The sequence below is a fragment of the Hermetia illucens genome, chromosome 5 (genome assembly GCF_905115235.1).
Source record: "Hermetia illucens chromosome 5, iHerIll2.2.curated.20191125, whole genome shotgun sequence".
NCBI lineage: Eukaryota > Metazoa > Arthropoda > Insecta > Diptera > Stratiomyidae > Hermetia > Hermetia illucens.
Window position 1 is genome coordinate 82,943,503 of NC_051853.1, and position 18,569 is coordinate 82,962,071.

The window sequence follows — 18,569 nt, forward strand, 5'->3', positions numbered from 1 at the left end:
CGACGGCTACCACACCAAGACCAGCGGAGCTAGGACGGCTTGCACCGGTCCAGGCAACGCATGCCGTGTCAGTTCTCAAAGGCACACCATTGCAACAGGGAACAATTTGGTAATTTCAAAACGCCTGATTCTCGTTTAGATCACATTCACGTCGATCTCATTAAGCTTTCTTCTTGTAAAGGCTCCGGAAGCTGTCTCACACGGGGACTGCAAGCAGTTCCAATTCTGGATACGGGGGTCTCAACCATTCTACGAGCCATATTCGATCACTAGATCTCAATTTTTGCTACGCTTTTGCACATCGCCACTCATCACCTTATCATGCCAACGAAATGATGGAACGGATGTACCGAACTCTCAAGCCCGCCTTAAAGTACATGCCCGTGACTCCATGGCTTCAAGCGCTTCCAGCAGTCCTTTTTAGGCTACGCACCACTTTCGAAAAGGATCTGCAAGAGTATCTCCGGCTTTCGGTTGATCGATTCGCATTCCGGGCGAGTTTGCCGCTGCCCAGGGTAAATCAATCACCAGCCCAAAGACTCGGTGATTGACCTGCGCAGCCTTTTTAGAGGTTTTCGTCGGTACCAGCGCCTAGGCATCCTTTCGTCTTCAAGGATTTGATCATCTGCGAATAGATTTTTCACCGAATCGATGCCATCTAGAGCAACAATATAAGGACCCGCATTGAGTGATAAACAAGGTACTTCCTCCTCCTCCTGGTTCTCTTCTACGGACCACCTTAAACCTGCTTATCTCGAGTGGGCAGATTCCATTTTTGATTGGGAGGCTGCAGATTAATAGTCACAACCACAGGCTGTTAATCTGCGGTCTTCTTATCTACAGCTGGCTTCATTGGCTCACGTTCCCCAAGAAGAAAGTGACCTTTCCACTAACTTTGCCGGACCCATGCAGCGACCTTCAAGATCATTTGCTCTTACAAAATTTAGTTTTTTTGATTATCAGAGAATAAATGCCATTAAGCAGGGGTTCTGTCTCACTTTTTTCCCTACAAACTTGAACAAAATATCCACACCTCGTAAACAAGAAGTTAAAAAATATACACAACAAAAAGACGTTGTTCGATTTGTCCTAATATACGCTCCATTTATTCTGCCATTTACCTCTTGCTCCCAGGTACCTAAGCTATAGCCCGTAAAATACATTCACGCGCCAACATTCTCTATGGATACCAATTATATATACAAAATCAATTTTTTCATTCCAACCGTCAGGGATTTCCCTGCTACATACCTACCAACGGCAAATATCCCAACGGTTTGTGTCTAGAATATGGATAGGTCCGAAAGAATAAAATATCCCTAACAATTACCAAAGGGGCAATTTGTTGACATTTGACACAAGTACTGTCAGTAGTGGCCGGAGGCTGCATAAAATGTAATTTCCAACGAAACCCCGTAATAAATAAAGTTCTAAAATAAACTTTTATTTCCGCAGGGTGTATATGATGACACAGGAGCCGGCTGGTGATCAACTCATCCTGGCGACCGGTGGCTACGACCACACGATAAAGCTGTGGCAAGCGCACACGGGCAACTGCATCAGGACCATGCAGCATGAAGAATCAGTGTGTAATGATTTTACTAGCGTCCAGTCACATTTTCAGTCCCTAATTAACTACCATTCACTAATTTGTCCTTTGTTCCACAGCAAGTCAATTGCCTGGACCGTACCCCTGACAAACTAATGCTTGCTGCCGGGGGATACCAATGCATTCGCCTCTACGACATGACCTCGAACTCGAGCAGTCCAATCATCAATTTCGAAGGAATCACAAAGAATATCACGCGGCTGGGGTTCCAGGTAGAGTTAGAAACCAGTTTCTTATGGAGATGTTTTCAAAGCTCACATCAATTGTGTCACATTTACAGGAAGACGGCAAGTGGATGTTTACGAGCGGCGAAGACTGCAAAGTGCGCATTTGGGACATGAGTTCAGCCAATCCGCAATGCAAGCGCATGTTCGACTGCCCGACACCCATCAACTCCGCCTGCTTACATCCTAATCAGGTGGAAATGGCGATTGGATCGCAAGGCGGCGGTGTGTACTTGTGGGACGTGAAGTCCGACGTGCACGAACAACTCATCCCCGAAGTGGACGCATCCGTGCAAGACATAACCATCAGTCCGAATGGGATGTACATGGCAGCGGTGAACAACAAAGGCAACTGCTACGTTTGGAGCTTGTCCAGTTCCAGCGATCAACAGCTCAGCATTGTCGAGCCCAAGATGAAGATCCCCGCGCATAAGCGATACGCCCTCAGGTGTAAGTTCAGCCCAGATTCCAGTCTTTTGGTCACAACGTCTGGCGACGGGACCGCGCGCATTTGGAATGTTGGCCAGTTTGATCTGTACCGGGAGCTGAAACTCGATCGATGGGTATGGGACGCAGCTTTCAGTGCTGACTCCAAATATCTGTTCACGGCCTCGTCGGATTCGATAGCGAGACTATGGAAGCTGGACAAGTCCGAGATCGAGAGGGAGTACATGGGCCATCAGAAGGCCATCACCGCTCTGTCGTTTAAGGATGAAATAGTGTCGTAGGTTAGCTTTGTCGTTTGTTGAGATTTCCGCTGTTAGTTTTAAGGTGCTTTTTACATAAAATAGAAATCTGTGAACTAAGTTGGCTCTTATTGGTCTGGGGATGGCAACTGATTGATCCGAACTTGCCATGTTGTAGCGGCTAATTCATTGCTTTGTAAGTGTTGTAGTGACCGCGGTTTCGCGACGGGAGCGGAATCTCATTCGCCTCTTTCTGAATTAATTTGCTGAAATAATGCATTCCATAATGTGCAATTAGTGCGGAGTGCAACGACGTTAAGTTTTGGGAAATTTGTGCATGGGCGTGAGGCGGCAAGATAAAAAGCCACAGAAAACATAGTCTGCCAAGAGAACGTAATTCACGAACGGCGAAACGGAGCTTACTCTGTGATGAATGTGAGTTTCCTTAGTTTTTCGCGGGAACAATCGTAAAGTGATTTTGTGCTGAAGTTTCAGTTTCGAACTGCGGAGGACGTTCCCCATTGAGTGTGCGACATTCATAGAAGATCGCATTTGTGGCCTCTAAGAATTTCTGGTCTGAGTGTGTGCAAGACATTTTCCTCCTTGCGTGTGCGTCGTTGGGAGGATTCCTGGAAAGAAAATTAAGAAAAGAAAACCAAAAGACTTTCGATGTAGTTTTTTGCATTAAATTCAGTAGTATTTGCGTATGCATATGTTTTTTCTTCCTTCTTTTGAGTCAAGAAATCAAGCAACATCAGATACACGCCACACCGAGCTTGGAGTGTAATCAACATGTAAGTTTTTCTTTGCTTTGATTCCACTTTTCTTTTATATTTTTATTTGATTGCATTTCCTATGAATATACCATGAATGAATGAGCTAATTTTTTTTTTATTTGAGGTCTCCCTCCCTCTCTCTTCCTCCTTGACCCCCGCAAAACCTTACCAGAGACATCCTTCAAATAATGGCCTGAGGATATCAAGGATGGGAGGGAACCTTCGGGACCGCGCCTCAATAACTATCTGAGGCAGAATAAACAATGATTGGGACTGTCATCCGTTCTCGATCGCGGCACTCGGTTCAGGAGACTTATTTTTTTTTTATTTTTTATTTTCTAGGTTTAGCTCGCGTTCTGATTTTTTTCGTTAGGCCGTCGCGAATTCCTTTGTTGTCTATTTCTAGATCCGATGCGGACCCACGCATCGGTATAGATACGTCAATTTTGTACTAATGACACGTGGGGGATCAAAGCGCTCAAAGGAGCCCCCTCACATTATCGAGCCTAGTTAGCATGGAGGCGTAGAAGAACGTGTCAACCGAGCATTTTGTCCATCAGTCTTTTCGGGCGGACCTTCACGGCTGATTTCGCCAACTTTTTAGGTTTCTGGGATAGCTCTTCCCTCTAGGTCGTCTTCGGCCCAGCGCGGCGCAAAGTGTGGGAGAGTCATATCCAATGAAAACCGCCCTTTTGTGGCCGAGAGGGATCTGGTCTAATTTCCTTTATAACTTGATTTATTATTACATCTCCTATTTTTTTTCACTAATATTCTAAGGTGAAGGATAGATTAATTGGTGATTTCCAATGAGAATTATTTTACAATTTTCTGGCAAAAATATTTGAGTGATCTTTTAGTTTTTCTCGATATTTATTCACCATCATCAGCAACATCGCAACCGGCCAAGAATTCGCAATTTTTCTCGCTAATAAGAACCCAAGTCTCCGAGGCACATATGAGGATCATTGTCTTGCCCAGTAAGAGCTTTGATCCTACGGTGAAAGGTTTCGAGCGGAACAGTTTTTGTAAGCTGAAATAGGCTCTGCTGGCTGCCAACAGCCGTACGCGAATTTCATCATCGTAGCTTTTATCGGTTGTGATTTTTGACCCTAGGTAGGAGAAGTTTTCAACGTTCCCTCAAAGTTGTAGTCTTCTATCTTTATGATTCTCATTTGATCAGTGCGATTTGATGTTGTTGGTTGGTTGGTTTTTGGTGCTGACGTTGCCACCATATATTTCGTCTTGCCTTGATTGATGTGCAACCAAAGATCTCGCACCGTCTACTCGATCTGGATGAAGGCAATTTGTGCGTCTCGGGTTATTCTTCCCATGCTGTCGATATCGTTATCTATCGTCAACTTTTTCCAGGGCCAGGTTGAAGAGGGTGCATGATAGAGCATCCCCTTGTCTTAGACCGTCGTTGATGTTGAATGGTCTTCAGAGTGATCCTGCTGCTTTTATCTGGCCTCGCACATTGGTCAGGGTCAGCCTTATCAATTTCGTTGAGATACCGATTTCTCTCATGGCCGCGTACAGTTTTATCCTGGCTATGTTATCATAGGCAGCCTTGAAGTCGATGAAATGATGGTGCAACTGATGTCCATATTCCAACAGTTTTTCTAACGCTTGCCGCAGAAAAAAATCTGATCTGTTGCTGATTTATCTGGAGTGAACCCTCTTTGGTTTGAGCCAATGATGTTCTAGGTGTAAGGGGCTATTTGACCTAGCAAGATAGCGGAAAAAATCTTATAGACGGTACTCAGCAACGTGATACCACTATAATTGCTGTACTGCGTGATATGTCCATCCCTCCCTTTTTATGTATGAGACAGGTAATGCATCGTTGCCAATCGTCAGGCATCGATTCGCTGTCCCATACCTTGAGCATAAATTGATGAACCGCTTTGTGTAATTAGTCGCCTCCATGTTGAACCAATTCGACTATATTCCATCGGCTCCTGGCGACTTATAGTTTTTAAGCCGATGAATCGCGCGGACTGTTTCTTCTATACTTGCTAGTGGGAGTATTTATCCGTCGTCTTCAGTTGGCGGGACTTCCAACTCGCCGATGTTCTGGTTGTTGAGCAGTTTATCAAAGTACTCAACCCATCGCTCCAATATGCCCATTCTGTCTCGGCTTTGTCTCGGCAGACTTGTTAGTAAAACTTCTGCGCTTGGTGCGGTTGCTGCCTATACTTTTCAAGTTCACAGTTCACCTGTTGGTTCTCCCAGGCTTCCTTTTCCGTCTGTGAAGTTGCTCCCCGCTCACCGGAGTTCATGATAAATCTCCGCGCGTGCCCGTGTTCTTTGAAAATACGACATTACTCGATATGCCGCATTCTTCCATTCCGTTGCTAGCTTCCATTCATCGTCGAACCAGCCGTTCTGCCTTTTTTTGCGACTGGGGACAAGTATGTTTGTGGCCGATATTTATTGGTTTGAGTAAATATTTCGTCATATACGAGAGGAGTATTTACATCTCGATGTAAGCTATTATTCTTGATGAACCAAGGTGCATTTGCTACTATTCAAAGGATCTTCGACTGGCTTGAACTTTTTTGTTGCAATTCCGTAGGTCCAGATAGGTATAATTAATGATTTGTACAAAAGTAAGTTGCTTTCTAGTGGTACACTAAAATTTCTTAGCTTCACTTGCGTTTGTTTAGCTTCGATGTGTTCTCTTCAAGTAAGACTTCAATCGAGATAGAAGCCAAGATATTTGAGATTGTCAGTTTGTGGAATGTTGATTCCATTTAACAAAATGGGGCGGACACGTATTCCAATTCAGACTAAACGTAACGATGTGTTCACTACTTTGAACTTCGCGGGATATATACTACATAGGAGTTCTAGTGCCTCACGCTCATCATCACTCGCATCGGTCAATACGGCTTTCATTTTTTCCGTTTCCACAATTCCGCAATCAGCCAGATCTTATTGATATTTTCAGGCAGGTTAATCAGTGTATATGTAGTCCGATCTGCCAGATAGCTTCCTCACGAGCGATAGGAGGATTACAGTTCTCCAACCTTGCGAAAGTGGCGGATGCACCACGCAAGCGAATGTAAGCGACCATCATATGGTGATCCCTTTGGAGGCCGATGTCAGCGCCTCTCTTGTTGTCTTCTGAATGTGCATAAATCTAGGAGACAACTCCTGACCGCAAACTGAAGAAATCTAACTGACCTAATGACAAGCTCTGTGCTCGAATAGTGTGCCGCCAATGACGGGGCGGTGAAAGTTGCAGAGATCCACAAACCTTGCATCATCGTTACGGTTGCCAAGACCGTGTTTCCCCATCACATGCCCGAGCAGGATGTTGTCAGAACCCATCTTAGCATTCAGATCACAGATTCACGCCTGCTGCCACCTGGCTTTGCAGAGTACAAAAGCATATTGTTTCCCAGAATTCCACGATCTTAATTCGCTTAGGCCCAGAATGTCCAGCTTTTATCGTTGGAATCCTCGCCTGAATTGGAGAAAGCCAGTATTCTGTTTACCCCCTTTATATACAATTCGTAACACGACACGAATTATATTCAAGACAAAAAATGCCTAATAAAATGAGGCCTAACTCGGTCGAAGCAAATTTCAGTTTGTGTTCAGGAATGTAAGGGAGTTCACTTGATGGCGGACCGGGCCAAACTTTCTTTCTTTATTTCTGACCCATGGACCCCTCGTTCTGGGCTGGAAGGCCAGTTTTTACAAAAATTTACGACACAGTTGAGGCCAGTTCGGGGTTAGTGCGTTACAGTTGACACTGCCATTAATTCAGTGATCAACCTGATAACGACGGCCTGTGAAGCTTCCACGCCTTGGAGGCTTCCAAGTCGTAACAAGCCTTCTATATACTGGCGGACGGCGGGAATTGTCGGACATTTCGCAACGCGATAAATAGAAACAAAGCTCACAGCTGGCACGATCTAGTCAACTAGGTAATCGAAAAACCGTAGCTCTGAAGCAACCCTGTATACTTGGATGGACCGCATTCTACGGAAATTAATCCTTAGACATCCCATATGGGCTAATGGCAACAGCGCAGAAAGCGTTAAAGACGGCCCGCTTTTCACCATGAAATAGTTGGAAGGACCAGTTGTCACTATAAAAACTAAGGAGATGGCAGGTCCTGATGGTATCCCGGCAGAAGTATTGTATAGTATATAAACTGGTGTCGCCCAAAGGTTAGACTTGCAGCTCGGGGGGTTAAACTCGTGCCTGAAAGAGGGGCATTTTCGCTAGAAGGTGGCGCGCTGATCAGAAAGAGGAGGATGTAAATTACGTCGGTGGTACAACAGGGATTCATCCAGAAGAATCGCAACTGGTCAGTTACGCAGATGATGTTGCGGTGCTTGTTGTCGGACACACAAAGAAAATCGTGAACCCACGTCCCAGATCGACCGGCGAGTTGACTGTAGAATCAAAACCAAAAGTCGGCTAATGGCGAATGTTGGCGTTCTACATCTACCAGGAGACGTTTTCCTATGGGAGCAACGCAGTTGTGTTTTGCTTTACGGACTAATGCCCTTGGCAAGGAATTCTTTCGAAACGCTTTGCCGCAATGAGGAGACGGGGAGATTTTGCGAGTGGTGCCTGCCAATCGCCTTGTCTCAGAATCGGCTGTGAAGGTGATCCACGCTCCCCTTTTTGCTATGGACGTAAACCCATCTACAGTCGTGAGCGAGAAGATTTAAGAGAGGCGGTTGCCCGTGGAGTACAGCAACATTAACGGAGTGACAGCTTTCTTGTCAAACTAAGTCAGGAGGCAGATAAATCGCGCGCCTCATTGGCAATTTAGATCCTTGGCAGACAGACTCTATGCACACACAGGGAAATCCTCTCAGACAACGTTATCATAGAGATGCTAAGGCGCGCTGGCAGATGGAGTTTTATTGCGCATACGTTCTGGTTCTCGTTATTGCTTAGAGGATTGAGTAAGTAAAGGGATCCGATGGTAAGAGATTAATTCAAATAATGACTCTTTTCCTCCTCTCTCCTCCCGTTGATAGAAGCAATTCCCTGACTTGAAGGCTCTTTAAGCCAGGAGAACTAGCTCGAATTAATGTGCCAGACGGTTCCAGGTTAGCTCTGTGATGGCCGGGAGGTGTTTAGTTAGTAGTTCGACAGTGTACCGTTGCAAGAGTCGAACACTATGCGTAAACGCATTTATCTACGATATCAAAAAAGAATAAAATAATCAGAAAGAAATGTTCAGAGTAAAAATATGAATGACCGAATTCATCCCCTGATCCTTTCAATGCACTCCCTATACCAACCATTACGAATGTGGTCTCCACACATTTTAAAGTGACCTACTTATCGGCCAACCAACCATAATCACCTGACGGGCGGCCTTTCAATAGGGTTGCTTTACATTCTGTTAACAGAATCACCAAAATCAAGTGGAAGGATCAATGAATTCAAGAAAATATCAAACAAAATAAAATCAAAAGGAATAATCTTGTGTACAATATCACGATTTGATACAACAATAAATGAAATGACAAGTATAAATACGTAATAAAATGAATAAAAGATAAAACCTAACAATATTGGTCTTAAAATGATTACCTCTAAACGCTTTAAAAGCTCCAGCTACACCTCGAGGGGGTTAAGATAAATTTTTGCCGGGAGTATGGAATAAATCATGACAATTTCATTACAAATAAAATTCCGGCATATTGGAAGGTTGATTTCCAGCATTTTCTACATGATCTTTATATTGAAATGCACTAGGTACACTATTCACAGCAAGGGATATCTTTCACTACAACCGACTCTTTGATCGGGTCTGGGTCATCTCCCTGTTGGTATCCAATTATGCAAGTTAAGTCTACTGGCTTCTGAGTGGGGTTCGATAGCAGAAGAATCTGTTGAATATCGTCCGTCGGGGGTCGGAATGGTTTTACTCCAGGCAAGTTACTTCCAGTGGGAGCGAGGAGTCGCAATTTACAAGGCTGCAATTTCATTCATCTTAGATGCAAAATACTTGAAACGAAATGAAAATAAACAAACCTTCGGCACACTGGCATCGAATTGATACTCGCTAATTGGTGAGGAACTTTGATTAATGGTTGAAATCACAATTACCGAAACATTCGGGGAAGGCCGATCCAGGGCGAAATTCAAAGTCACACGTAGCCCCTGAATATCATCCATCACTACCCGGGGTCGTTCGTTACCAGGTTGTATTGAATCCAATTCAATATTTATTTCAGATAAATGTTTTATAACTTTTTTCGGCACTTCTTCTGTTATTTTAATTATTTCTTCATCGTCAGCTATGGGCAAAGTGGGGATTTTCTGCAAAGATTCATCGCTACCCTTCATTGGATGAAGCGTATCAACGGAAAGTAAATCGTCGAGAAGCAGCACCGAAGCATCTTTATCGTCGTTCGAAATCGCATGCTTTGCAGTATTGTCACCTTCAGGAATGTCTTCAAACTCGCTTGCTTTTGTACTTCCCAAAATATCTAAGAAATTAACTGGTACATCTATGATTCCTTTCGGTTGACTAGTCTCTTGAACATCTTCTTTTGTTGTTATTTCGTTTGGTTTGGGATCCGAGTCTTTTTGATTTTTATCTTCTTTTGAACTTTCTTTTACCAGGTCTTTGATAGCTATCTTAGTTGGTTCCCTAGAAATAAATGGTAGCGTGAATCATTCCGTTGATTCAAGGGTTTCAGTTAAAGCTTTGAATCAAGCACTGACTTAGGTAAAGAAAAAAAACGTTACTTTTTGAATGTCCCGATTCGTTGGCTAGAATTGAGGCTTTCCATAAATAATTCTTCACTAAGTTTATCAATGTCTGGAAGTGTCCGTGTACCATTCATCAAACTGCCTTGGTCCTTCAGGTCTACAAAAGTTATCACCTATATGAATACCTTTTTGCATAAGAAAACTTCAACCTTACCTTTTATACACGGTTCCACTTTCGGAAGAGATGAAGTAGCTTTTACCGCTATCGGCTCCAGTAAATCTATACTAGGTGCAATCGGCGTTGCTTTCAAGTTTTGACTGAAAATATCTGACAATTCGTCTAGTGGATTCAATGGAGTTTTCGTATCTGCCTCCTTGTGGGCTTCAGTTGGAGCTAACAAATCTGTCAACTGTGTTTCTGTCTTTGTACTTGTCTTCTGCATTGTCTCATTCGAAACTAACTGATCATACGTCACTATTACCCCATGTAAAATTTCATTAACCTCTATTGCATCACCTGCGCAAAAAAGTGTACTTACATCGAGACCATTCCAATTTTTCACGTAATCTTACCCAACAGTTGCTCGTTATCTTCAATAATCTCAGGCATCTTCATGATAATGCTTTTCGATTTAACACATAAATTGTAGATTTCCTTGGCAAGCTCCAAATCGCCCACCATACCGTCCTCGACCCAACGGTCTGTGATTTGGTTGAGGAGCGTAGCTGAGTTTCGCGCTTCCTGTAATTCCGCCCGTTGACGTGCTGCCAGCTCCGTTTTCTTCGCATCTTGCTTAACTAAGTACTGAATGAGTAGATTTGCTCGTTGAAAATCATCTCGGTTTTTGCTACTCAGAAGTTTCTTCAAAAGTTTTTCGTTTTCACCGTCTATGAAGTCAGTTCGTTTGTTGCACGTTGAAATAGTCGGGGTCACTTCGTGTTGAACTCCACTTCTCAGCAGAGTTTCATATGCCTCCTTGATTTTCACTCGTTCAGGATATTGCACAGTCCACAGTGAGAGGCAGTCCAATATTTTGTTACGAATTTCAGATGGAGTGTCATCGCCTGAAAATTTCTTGGAAACCAACCGGATGAGTTCGTTGAGAAATTGAAATCGAGCAACGGCCATTTGAAATTCGGAGCCACATTTTGACATGCATTCTTCCAACAGCTAAAGTAGAGAACATTATTCAGCTCTTCTGATATTTCGAGTGGTAACTATCTAACTTACTTCTATCGCTTTTCGAGACTGTGTTACGTTAGGACTCTTTATTTTTGATACGATCAGTTCAGTTGATTTCTTTATTAAGGTCGGATCCGCTCGCACCGCAGAGCAGAATAAATTTATGGCTAATTCATCTACTGTTTCACTGCAAGGATCCGTTACTTTCTCTGGAAAGAGAAACCAAGAAAGCATAGAAGTCACAGCGCTAAGAAACGTACTGCAAGAATTCTTATTTAAAAAAAATGCTTTGGAAAAAGTTATAATTTATATCACCCTGTTCATGTCCGTTATTTTCATTCCACTTCCATTTTCGGAAATATTTGTTGATTTGAGATGAATACCCTGGTCAACCACACCTACTCTTAATCGTTGTAGTGTCATCACAGGAATGATCCCTTGGAACTTTTAGAGAATGAAACGTACTATCTCCCCTAGAAAAAAAGGGCGAATTCTTCCGAAGTGATTACGAACTGTATAGAAGATGGCAGCAGACGAAGTTTCTCTCTACGACCCTGGCTGAAGTTTACTATGTTTCATTGCCCGAGGTATATGGAGAAGAGAAAGCTGTACGACGCTCTCAATGCAGACATTGAATCCCACATCCTGATAGAGAAACTGCTGAGGTCAGAGGCGAATTGGATTGCGATAATAGCCACGCAATCGCCTCGTTCCAAAAGGAACTCCAGGAAGTGGAACAACCCCGAAAGGCGCGTCTGTGGCGACCTAACGTACTGATATAAACCAGGTCCCTCCCCGCAAACTAATATTTCATAGTATCATAGTTCCATGAGTAAATGGATGGAAGCGTGGATGGTGTAAGTGGGTTCAAATCTTATACAGCGCTATGCTACAACCGGGCGCAGCGGCGTCTTTGTAAGCCTACAGCTTGTAAACCCGAAGAATGGACAAAGGTGGGCGTCAAAAAGGCAAGGAGAAAAAGCAGACCCGTCGGGATATCCTTCGGAACTGACAGACCTGGGTGGCAGTGTGAGCCGTATCAGGTTAACGCAAAAGGGGGTTCTGTTGCTGGAACTAAACAAATCTAGCGCGAAGCCACCTTATCAAAGACCGCACTGGAGATCCACGATGCATGTTGTGCAAAGGGAGTAGATGACCGGCACGTTGCAGGTGGCGGTAGGTGCCCGGCATATAAGAGGGAGCTGAATCGTAAGATTGATACAAATCAACCTCAACCATTACGAGGCAGCTCAAGACTTGCTCTCGCAAACCATTCGAGAGTCGAATGTGGACGTGGCGGTAATATGTGAACCGTACCGAAATTACGTTAGTGCGACGTGGGTGAACGACTCATCGGAAAACGCGGTGATATGGGCATGTGGATGACAAGCCATTCAAGAAACAATGGTATCCCCGGGAGCCGGCTTTGTGCGAGCGAAAGTCAACGTCGTCCACATCTACAGCTGCTATGCTCCTCCTAGTGCAACATTAGTGCAGTATGAGGAGATGCTAGACGGCTTGGTGTTGGATACTAGAGACCACAGCCTCAAAATCATTGCTGGCGATTTCAACGCGTGAGCTTTAGACTGGGGAATTCGAGTGACGAACACCAGGGGCCAAATCCTGCTTGAAACCTTCGCGGAGCTGGACATCGTACTAGCCAATGCTGGATGCGTGCCCACCTTCCGAGGCAGAGGGCTAGGCTCAATCGTCGATCTGATTTATCTCAGTACCTCGTTGACGAGAAGGATGCTCTGGCGAGTGAGTGAACACTATACTCACAGTGACCATCAGGCCATCTTTCTCGACATCAGGAACAGGGGAGGCGACAATTGAGTGAATGTCAAAAGCGGAAAAAACAGGATAGCGGGGTGGTCCACTAGAGTTTTCGAGCAAGAGACATTCCTAACGACTTTAGAAGGAAGTTACGACCCGAAGGGAACTGCGCTGGAAAAAGCGAGCCAGTTATATCAACGGATAAGTGAGGCATGAGAATCTACGATGCCGCGAGCAAGTAACATCACATTAGGAAACCAAACTACTGGTGGAACCAAGAAATCGCACTGTTGAGAGCATCGTGTCTGCGAGCAAGGATGCTTTGCCAAAGGACTAGAGGGAAGCCAGAACATCAGCAGTCGGAGAAAAATATCGCGATCTTCGAAGTAGCCTTAAGGAGGCTATACGCGAAAATGAGCGAAATTGCTACAAACAGTTGTGCCTGGAAGCAAATACGAATCCGTGGGGCGCTGCTTACAAGATTGTAATGAACAAGTTCGGTGGACAAAAATTGCCCTATCTGCCTTTTAGAGACTATGGGGAAGATGTTGGAGAGGGTGATATACAACAGGCTGGTTCCCTTCGTCGAGCTAGCTGGTGGTTTATCGGAACGGCAGTTTGGGTTTCGTAGAGCGCGGTCCATGGTTGATGCCATTGGAACGGTCGTAGACCTGGCCCAGGAGGCATCAACCGCTGGTAAGTACTGCACGGTGGTCACGCTGGATGTCAGGAATGCCTTTAACTCAGCCAACTGGGGTTAAGGGCACCCTAGCTAAACTGGGTGTCCCTGGTTACTTAGCTTGGATAATCGAGAGTTACCTCTCGGAAAGACTTCTTTGGCACGAGACGGACCGAAGGAATATGTTGTGACAGCAGGCTCCATACTGGAGCTCATGCTGTGGAACATAATGTATGGCGGAGTGCTCGGCCTTCACGTGCCCAGGGAGGTAACATAGATTGGTTTTGCAGACGACCTGGCAGCGTTTGTAGTTGCAAGTGAAACCATTCATGCTATCAAAATATGGCTCCGAATGGTGAAATTGCACCTGGTGGAAAATAAGACGGAGGCGGTACTTATTACCAATCGCAGGAAAAACAATACTGTCAAAATCACCCGAGGATCCGGAGCATGTTATGTTCCATTGTCCGGTTAAACGATGCCCTCAACGCAGTTATCGGACTCTATAATTTAGTGGAGGAGATGCTGAGGTCCGCAGCAAACTGGAGTGCGATAAACGGAACGGTAACTACGATAAGGAAAAGCTGAAGGAACTGAAACGAGCTCCGTATACCAGAGCCCTCCTCGAGAAGTAATATTTAACGGTGGTCCCGCGAGGATATGGGCGTAGAAGTTAGGGTGGTTTTTGTGGGTGAGAATCCCACACACTGTTGCAACCTGGCGCGGTAGCGTCTTTCTAAGAGATCAATCTTTCAGCTTATCTGTCTGAAGTTCTTTGGATTTGAATAGTCATCTTTCCCAAGCTTCGATGTAAAAACTATCTTAAACTTTTGCCAAGAACAAAGCCAGACATGCTAGAATAATATTTCTTAGCAGTCGCTCTAATTTTTTTATGCCTTTCTTTAGCATCACTGGATATATGTCATCCATGCCTCTTCCTCTCACTATTGATCTGGTATTGAAAGATGACCATAACTAGGTCCTGAAAACAGAACTGTCGCAGCAGGGTTGCCTGTAACCATCTTGACATCAGGATACAAGCCCTCGGCCTTACAGATCTTTCATCGTAAAATATGCTAGACCCCTGGAGGAGTATGGTGCATCCAGTGTGGGTTTCACCGGGGTTGTCAGTTTGTCCCCACCTTCCACCGAAGATTTCACTTCCTTGTAATTGACTTCTCTGCACATTACCGCACCTGGTAGTGTAACCAAGTCCGTGCCCTTATTCCCAAGGTGTTTCAGCTTCTTCCGCAGTGCCTTCCTCTACGGCCGGCTTGGAGCCTTCCCAGGTTCACGGTGGCCGGGCCGCTTGGCTCCATTTTAACATATCGGCGTCTTGAACTAGTAGCGTTCACGTCACCAACTTCCCTTTCCCCCGCTGTAGTACTGCGAACGGGCCGGCCGTAGTTGGATTTCCAGGTTCTCTCAAGGTGAGTGTTTCCGTACTTTCCTTCCCGGCTGGCTGCACCCTATTCACTAAATGCAAGCTTTCCATTGAGTTGCAAGGTATACCTTTTACATATTTGTCCGTAGGGGGACATGAATTTGGTGAGGCCTACAAAAACTGCCTCCCGGTCACAACCTGCTTGCTCCCCCACCACGACAAGATGTTGCACGAAACGCACAAAACATCATCGTTCCATGCCAAAGAAGTTTCACTCCAGGCAAATTAGCAACAGATCACATTTTCTCTCCGTTGCAAGTGATGGAAAAACTGTTCGAATATGGCCATCAATTGCACCATCTTTTCTTCGACTTCAAGGCCGGTTCTGTTCGCCTAGCTACAGTGAAACAGCACACGGCTGACTATGCGTGGCTAAATAAAAGCAGCAGGATCGCTCTCGCTTCAAAAACGAAACAACCAACAACATCAAATGACACTAGTCAAACGAGAACAGTAAGGATAGGAGACCTCAACTCTAGGGAATCGCAACCGATAACAGCTATCACGATGAAATTTGCGCACGCGTATTTTACCTTAAAAAACTGTTTCACTCGAAATGACTCACCGTATTGTCAAAGTTTCTACTGTACAAGACTATGATCTTGTCAGTCCTTATGTATTCCTCGGAGACCTGGGTTCTTAGCAAAAAGATTGGGAACTCTTGGCCGCGCTCGAGAGAAGAATGCTCCGAAGAATTTTTGGCCCCCTATGTGAGAATGGACGTTTCCGTAGGCAATATAACACACGAGCGATACCATGACCGTCAGATTGTGGATAAAATCCGGCTCAACAGGTTACGGTGGGCGGGTCACTCAACCGGTGTGGATGACGATGATCCAGCCCGAAAAGTCTATAAGGGCAATATTATGGTAGAAAAAGAATACGAGGCAGACCTTGCCTGAGATGGAGCGATGGCGTAAGTAGTAGTAGTAAGGTCAATAATCACTTGTGGGGCAGCAATCTGAGCAGAAAGAACTGAACTCAACATAACAGCCAGGGAGTTGTACAAATGCAGACTGGCTTGCGTGTGTATCAGTGAGCCAATGAAGACATGTCCAACGGCATCCCTGGAAGTCTTTCTCGGATTAACCCTTCTCCGTCTGCCAATACAGGTGCAGACAAGGAGGGCAATCTTCAGAATAGCCGGGACTATCAGTGAGGCGGAGAGCTGCCTAAATCGAAGAAAGGTTGATATTCTATTCCGAATTACTGAAAGCAAGGGATAACACGTCAATTAGGTTTCATTTCGATAAGAAATTTGAATCACGTTGAAGCCACAGAGCAAACTAGGAGGAAGCTTTTGATATACGGCTTAAACCAGCAACTGATTGCGTGGCACTGACGGATCTCTTTTGGCAGAGGGAAAGAGGGAAATCCCCTGATTAATTCGTATCTATTATGACAAACATAGCCCCGGGAAAAGGGCCGAAACTGATATAAAGAAGCCACATTAAAAGACAATATCTATGGAATTATATGATTCAAACAGAATTGTTTACATTAATATACGCCCAAGAGACAATTCGAACGCAGGCGATGATCGGCGCTTATGTTCGCCCTTATCTGTTGGCGTCGTATACATCTGCTCACAAGTCAACAAGCAAAGTCTTTGCCTTCTGGATAAATTTCCAAGAGTTTTGTGATGTTTCATAATCTGCAAAAATAATTTCGAATGACTGCGAAGCTATGTAAGGTTGGTACCATTCAAGGACATCCTATTAGGGTTAACAGCCAAATAGGATGGACTCGTCTCTGCTGAATGTTAGCTAAGTTCCTCCGTCTAGATCAAGTAAAGTTGATGATGAAGTATATTTCACAGGATGGGTATATGCATAACATAGCATTGTGCTCCAGGGAATGCATCCACTAACTCTAAATCTCGACACAGTATCTGTTTTTTTCAATGCAGTTTACAACAACTTCTCCGTTCCGCAGTGATAACCATGAGTAACTTTGCCAACAACAAAACAAACAAGAACATTTCCAAGTAATACCAACACCATCACTGCTGCAAATTAAAAGATAAGAAAAGTTTGTTCTTGCAAGAAAATCACTTTTCCGTATTCTTGTAAATCTGTCTGCGCCAAGGGGGCCTCCCGGCTGTAAACATTGCATTGCCAGCGCAGTTGACAGTTTTCTCTGTAGAAATATCTAGAAAAGAAACTGTTTTCTGTACTTACGAAGCAATTCCTCTAGATTGTGATCACTTGAAACTCCTGCTGCCATAGTTTGTCACTTTGCACTCCTTTTGCTAGAGGAAAAACGAAACAAAAATTAGAATTAATCAAAGTGCATCCACTCCGTACCTACGTTCTGGCCTGACTTTGACAGATAATGCTGGAGCAGTGCTGTCACTCGTCCAATCACCGGATCTGTTTACAAAATTGAAATTAGTACAATTTTCATGCAATTACAGAATTAGTCCGAAATCCTCAAATATAACGGTAGAGGCTGTTGATGCAACTAGTTAAAACCTATTACGAGTTTCAGTTGATTTAAATTGTATTAGGTATTGTTAATTTCTACAAATCATTACGACGAATTGTGTTACCTTTGGGGCAACTTTGAGAGCCACTGAAGAAAATCCATTTTAACAAGGGGGAATTCCCTACTTATGTGATAATCTTGCTTTGAATCAGGGAATAGTGAAAGGTATGGTGTTGCGATTGGTACAGGGGGCCACGCCTTATGAATTGAAATTCAAAGTAAAATCGGGGAGTACCCTTGATTTGTGCTAGTATGAATAATGTTAGGAAAAAAAATATAGAGAACGTTAGGTCCACCTTTGCATATGCATCCATGTTCAGTGAGCAAAATTGAAATCCGGACACCGTCGTAAGAAATATATACAGTTACTCAAAAAAGTATCCGGACATGACCGTTGTATAGATATTTTCAAAGAAATATAAACAATTGTGGCACATTTGCTTAATGATTATTTGTTATATTTATCTTTGATTGGTTTATAATAAATTTCCAAAAAAAAAAAAAATTTTTCAGTTTCCGCTTTAAAAAAAAATAGCTCCGCTGTTAAGAACGCTACAAAAAATAAAGTCAAAAAAGTGTCCGGACAGAAAGCATTTGAAGGAAACTTACCCCTTTAATGTAAAATTTAATATCTTGTTGGACCTCCTCGATTTTTTATTACTTCCCTTAGTCGACTAGGCATCGATTTGACAAGTTTCTCACAAAATTGTGGACTGATCGTCGCCCACTCTTCCTTCAAAGCTTTTCTAAGTGTAATTAGACTTGAAATTTCGCAGTTTTGAATTTTTCTTTTCAAATGTTCCCACAACTGCTCTATTGGATTTAGATCCGGACTTTACGCCGGAGTATCTATCACTTTTGGGCAATTGTACAGTCGCCAAAGTCTACAAACGTAGGAGTTATGTTTGGGATCATTGTCCTCATAATAACAAAAATGCTCCATTTGCATTTTCCTTGCGCTTTGAAGTAAGTTTTCCTTAAGGACTGTGAGATGCTGATATTTGTCATA

General features: G+C 43.9%; 2 protein-coding genes across 3 annotated transcripts; one reads left to right on the forward strand and one right to left on the reverse strand.

Annotated features, from left to right (window-relative positions):
* Nucleotides 1–1,341: 1,341 nt before the first annotated feature.
* LOC119657169 (protein LST8 homolog) lies at nucleotides 1,342–2,639 on the forward strand. The gene is made up of 4 exons (XM_038063955.1): nucleotides 1,342–1,395; nucleotides 1,456–1,585; nucleotides 1,669–1,821; nucleotides 1,890–2,639. Coding segments are annotated over exons 1-4 (957 nt in total). The 5' UTR covers nucleotides 1,342–1,393; the 3' UTR covers nucleotides 2,562–2,639.
* A 6,114-nt stretch (nucleotides 2,640–8,753) lies between these two features.
* Nucleotides 8,754–17,424, reverse strand: LOC119657168 (ADP-ribosylation factor-binding protein GGA1). 2 transcript variants are annotated; one of them, XM_038063953.1, is made up of 8 exons: nucleotides 17,384–17,424; nucleotides 17,254–17,324; nucleotides 11,223–11,383; nucleotides 10,565–11,162; nucleotides 10,206–10,508; nucleotides 10,028–10,148; nucleotides 9,308–9,929; nucleotides 8,754–9,249 (listed from the first exon to the last, which is right to left on the reverse strand). In XM_038063953.1, exons 2-8 carry the CDS (start codon nucleotides 17,297–17,299, stop codon nucleotides 9,034–9,036), a joined length of 2,067 nt encoding a protein of 688 aa, XP_037919881.1. In that variant the 5' UTR covers nucleotides 17,300–17,324; nucleotides 17,384–17,424; the 3' UTR covers nucleotides 8,754–9,033. The 2 variants fall into 2 exon arrangements, with proteins under 2 accessions (XP_037919881.1, XP_037919882.1); XM_038063954.1 differs by having other exon boundaries at nucleotides 17,380–17,391.
* Between the last annotated feature and the right edge of the window lie 1,145 nt (nucleotides 17,425–18,569).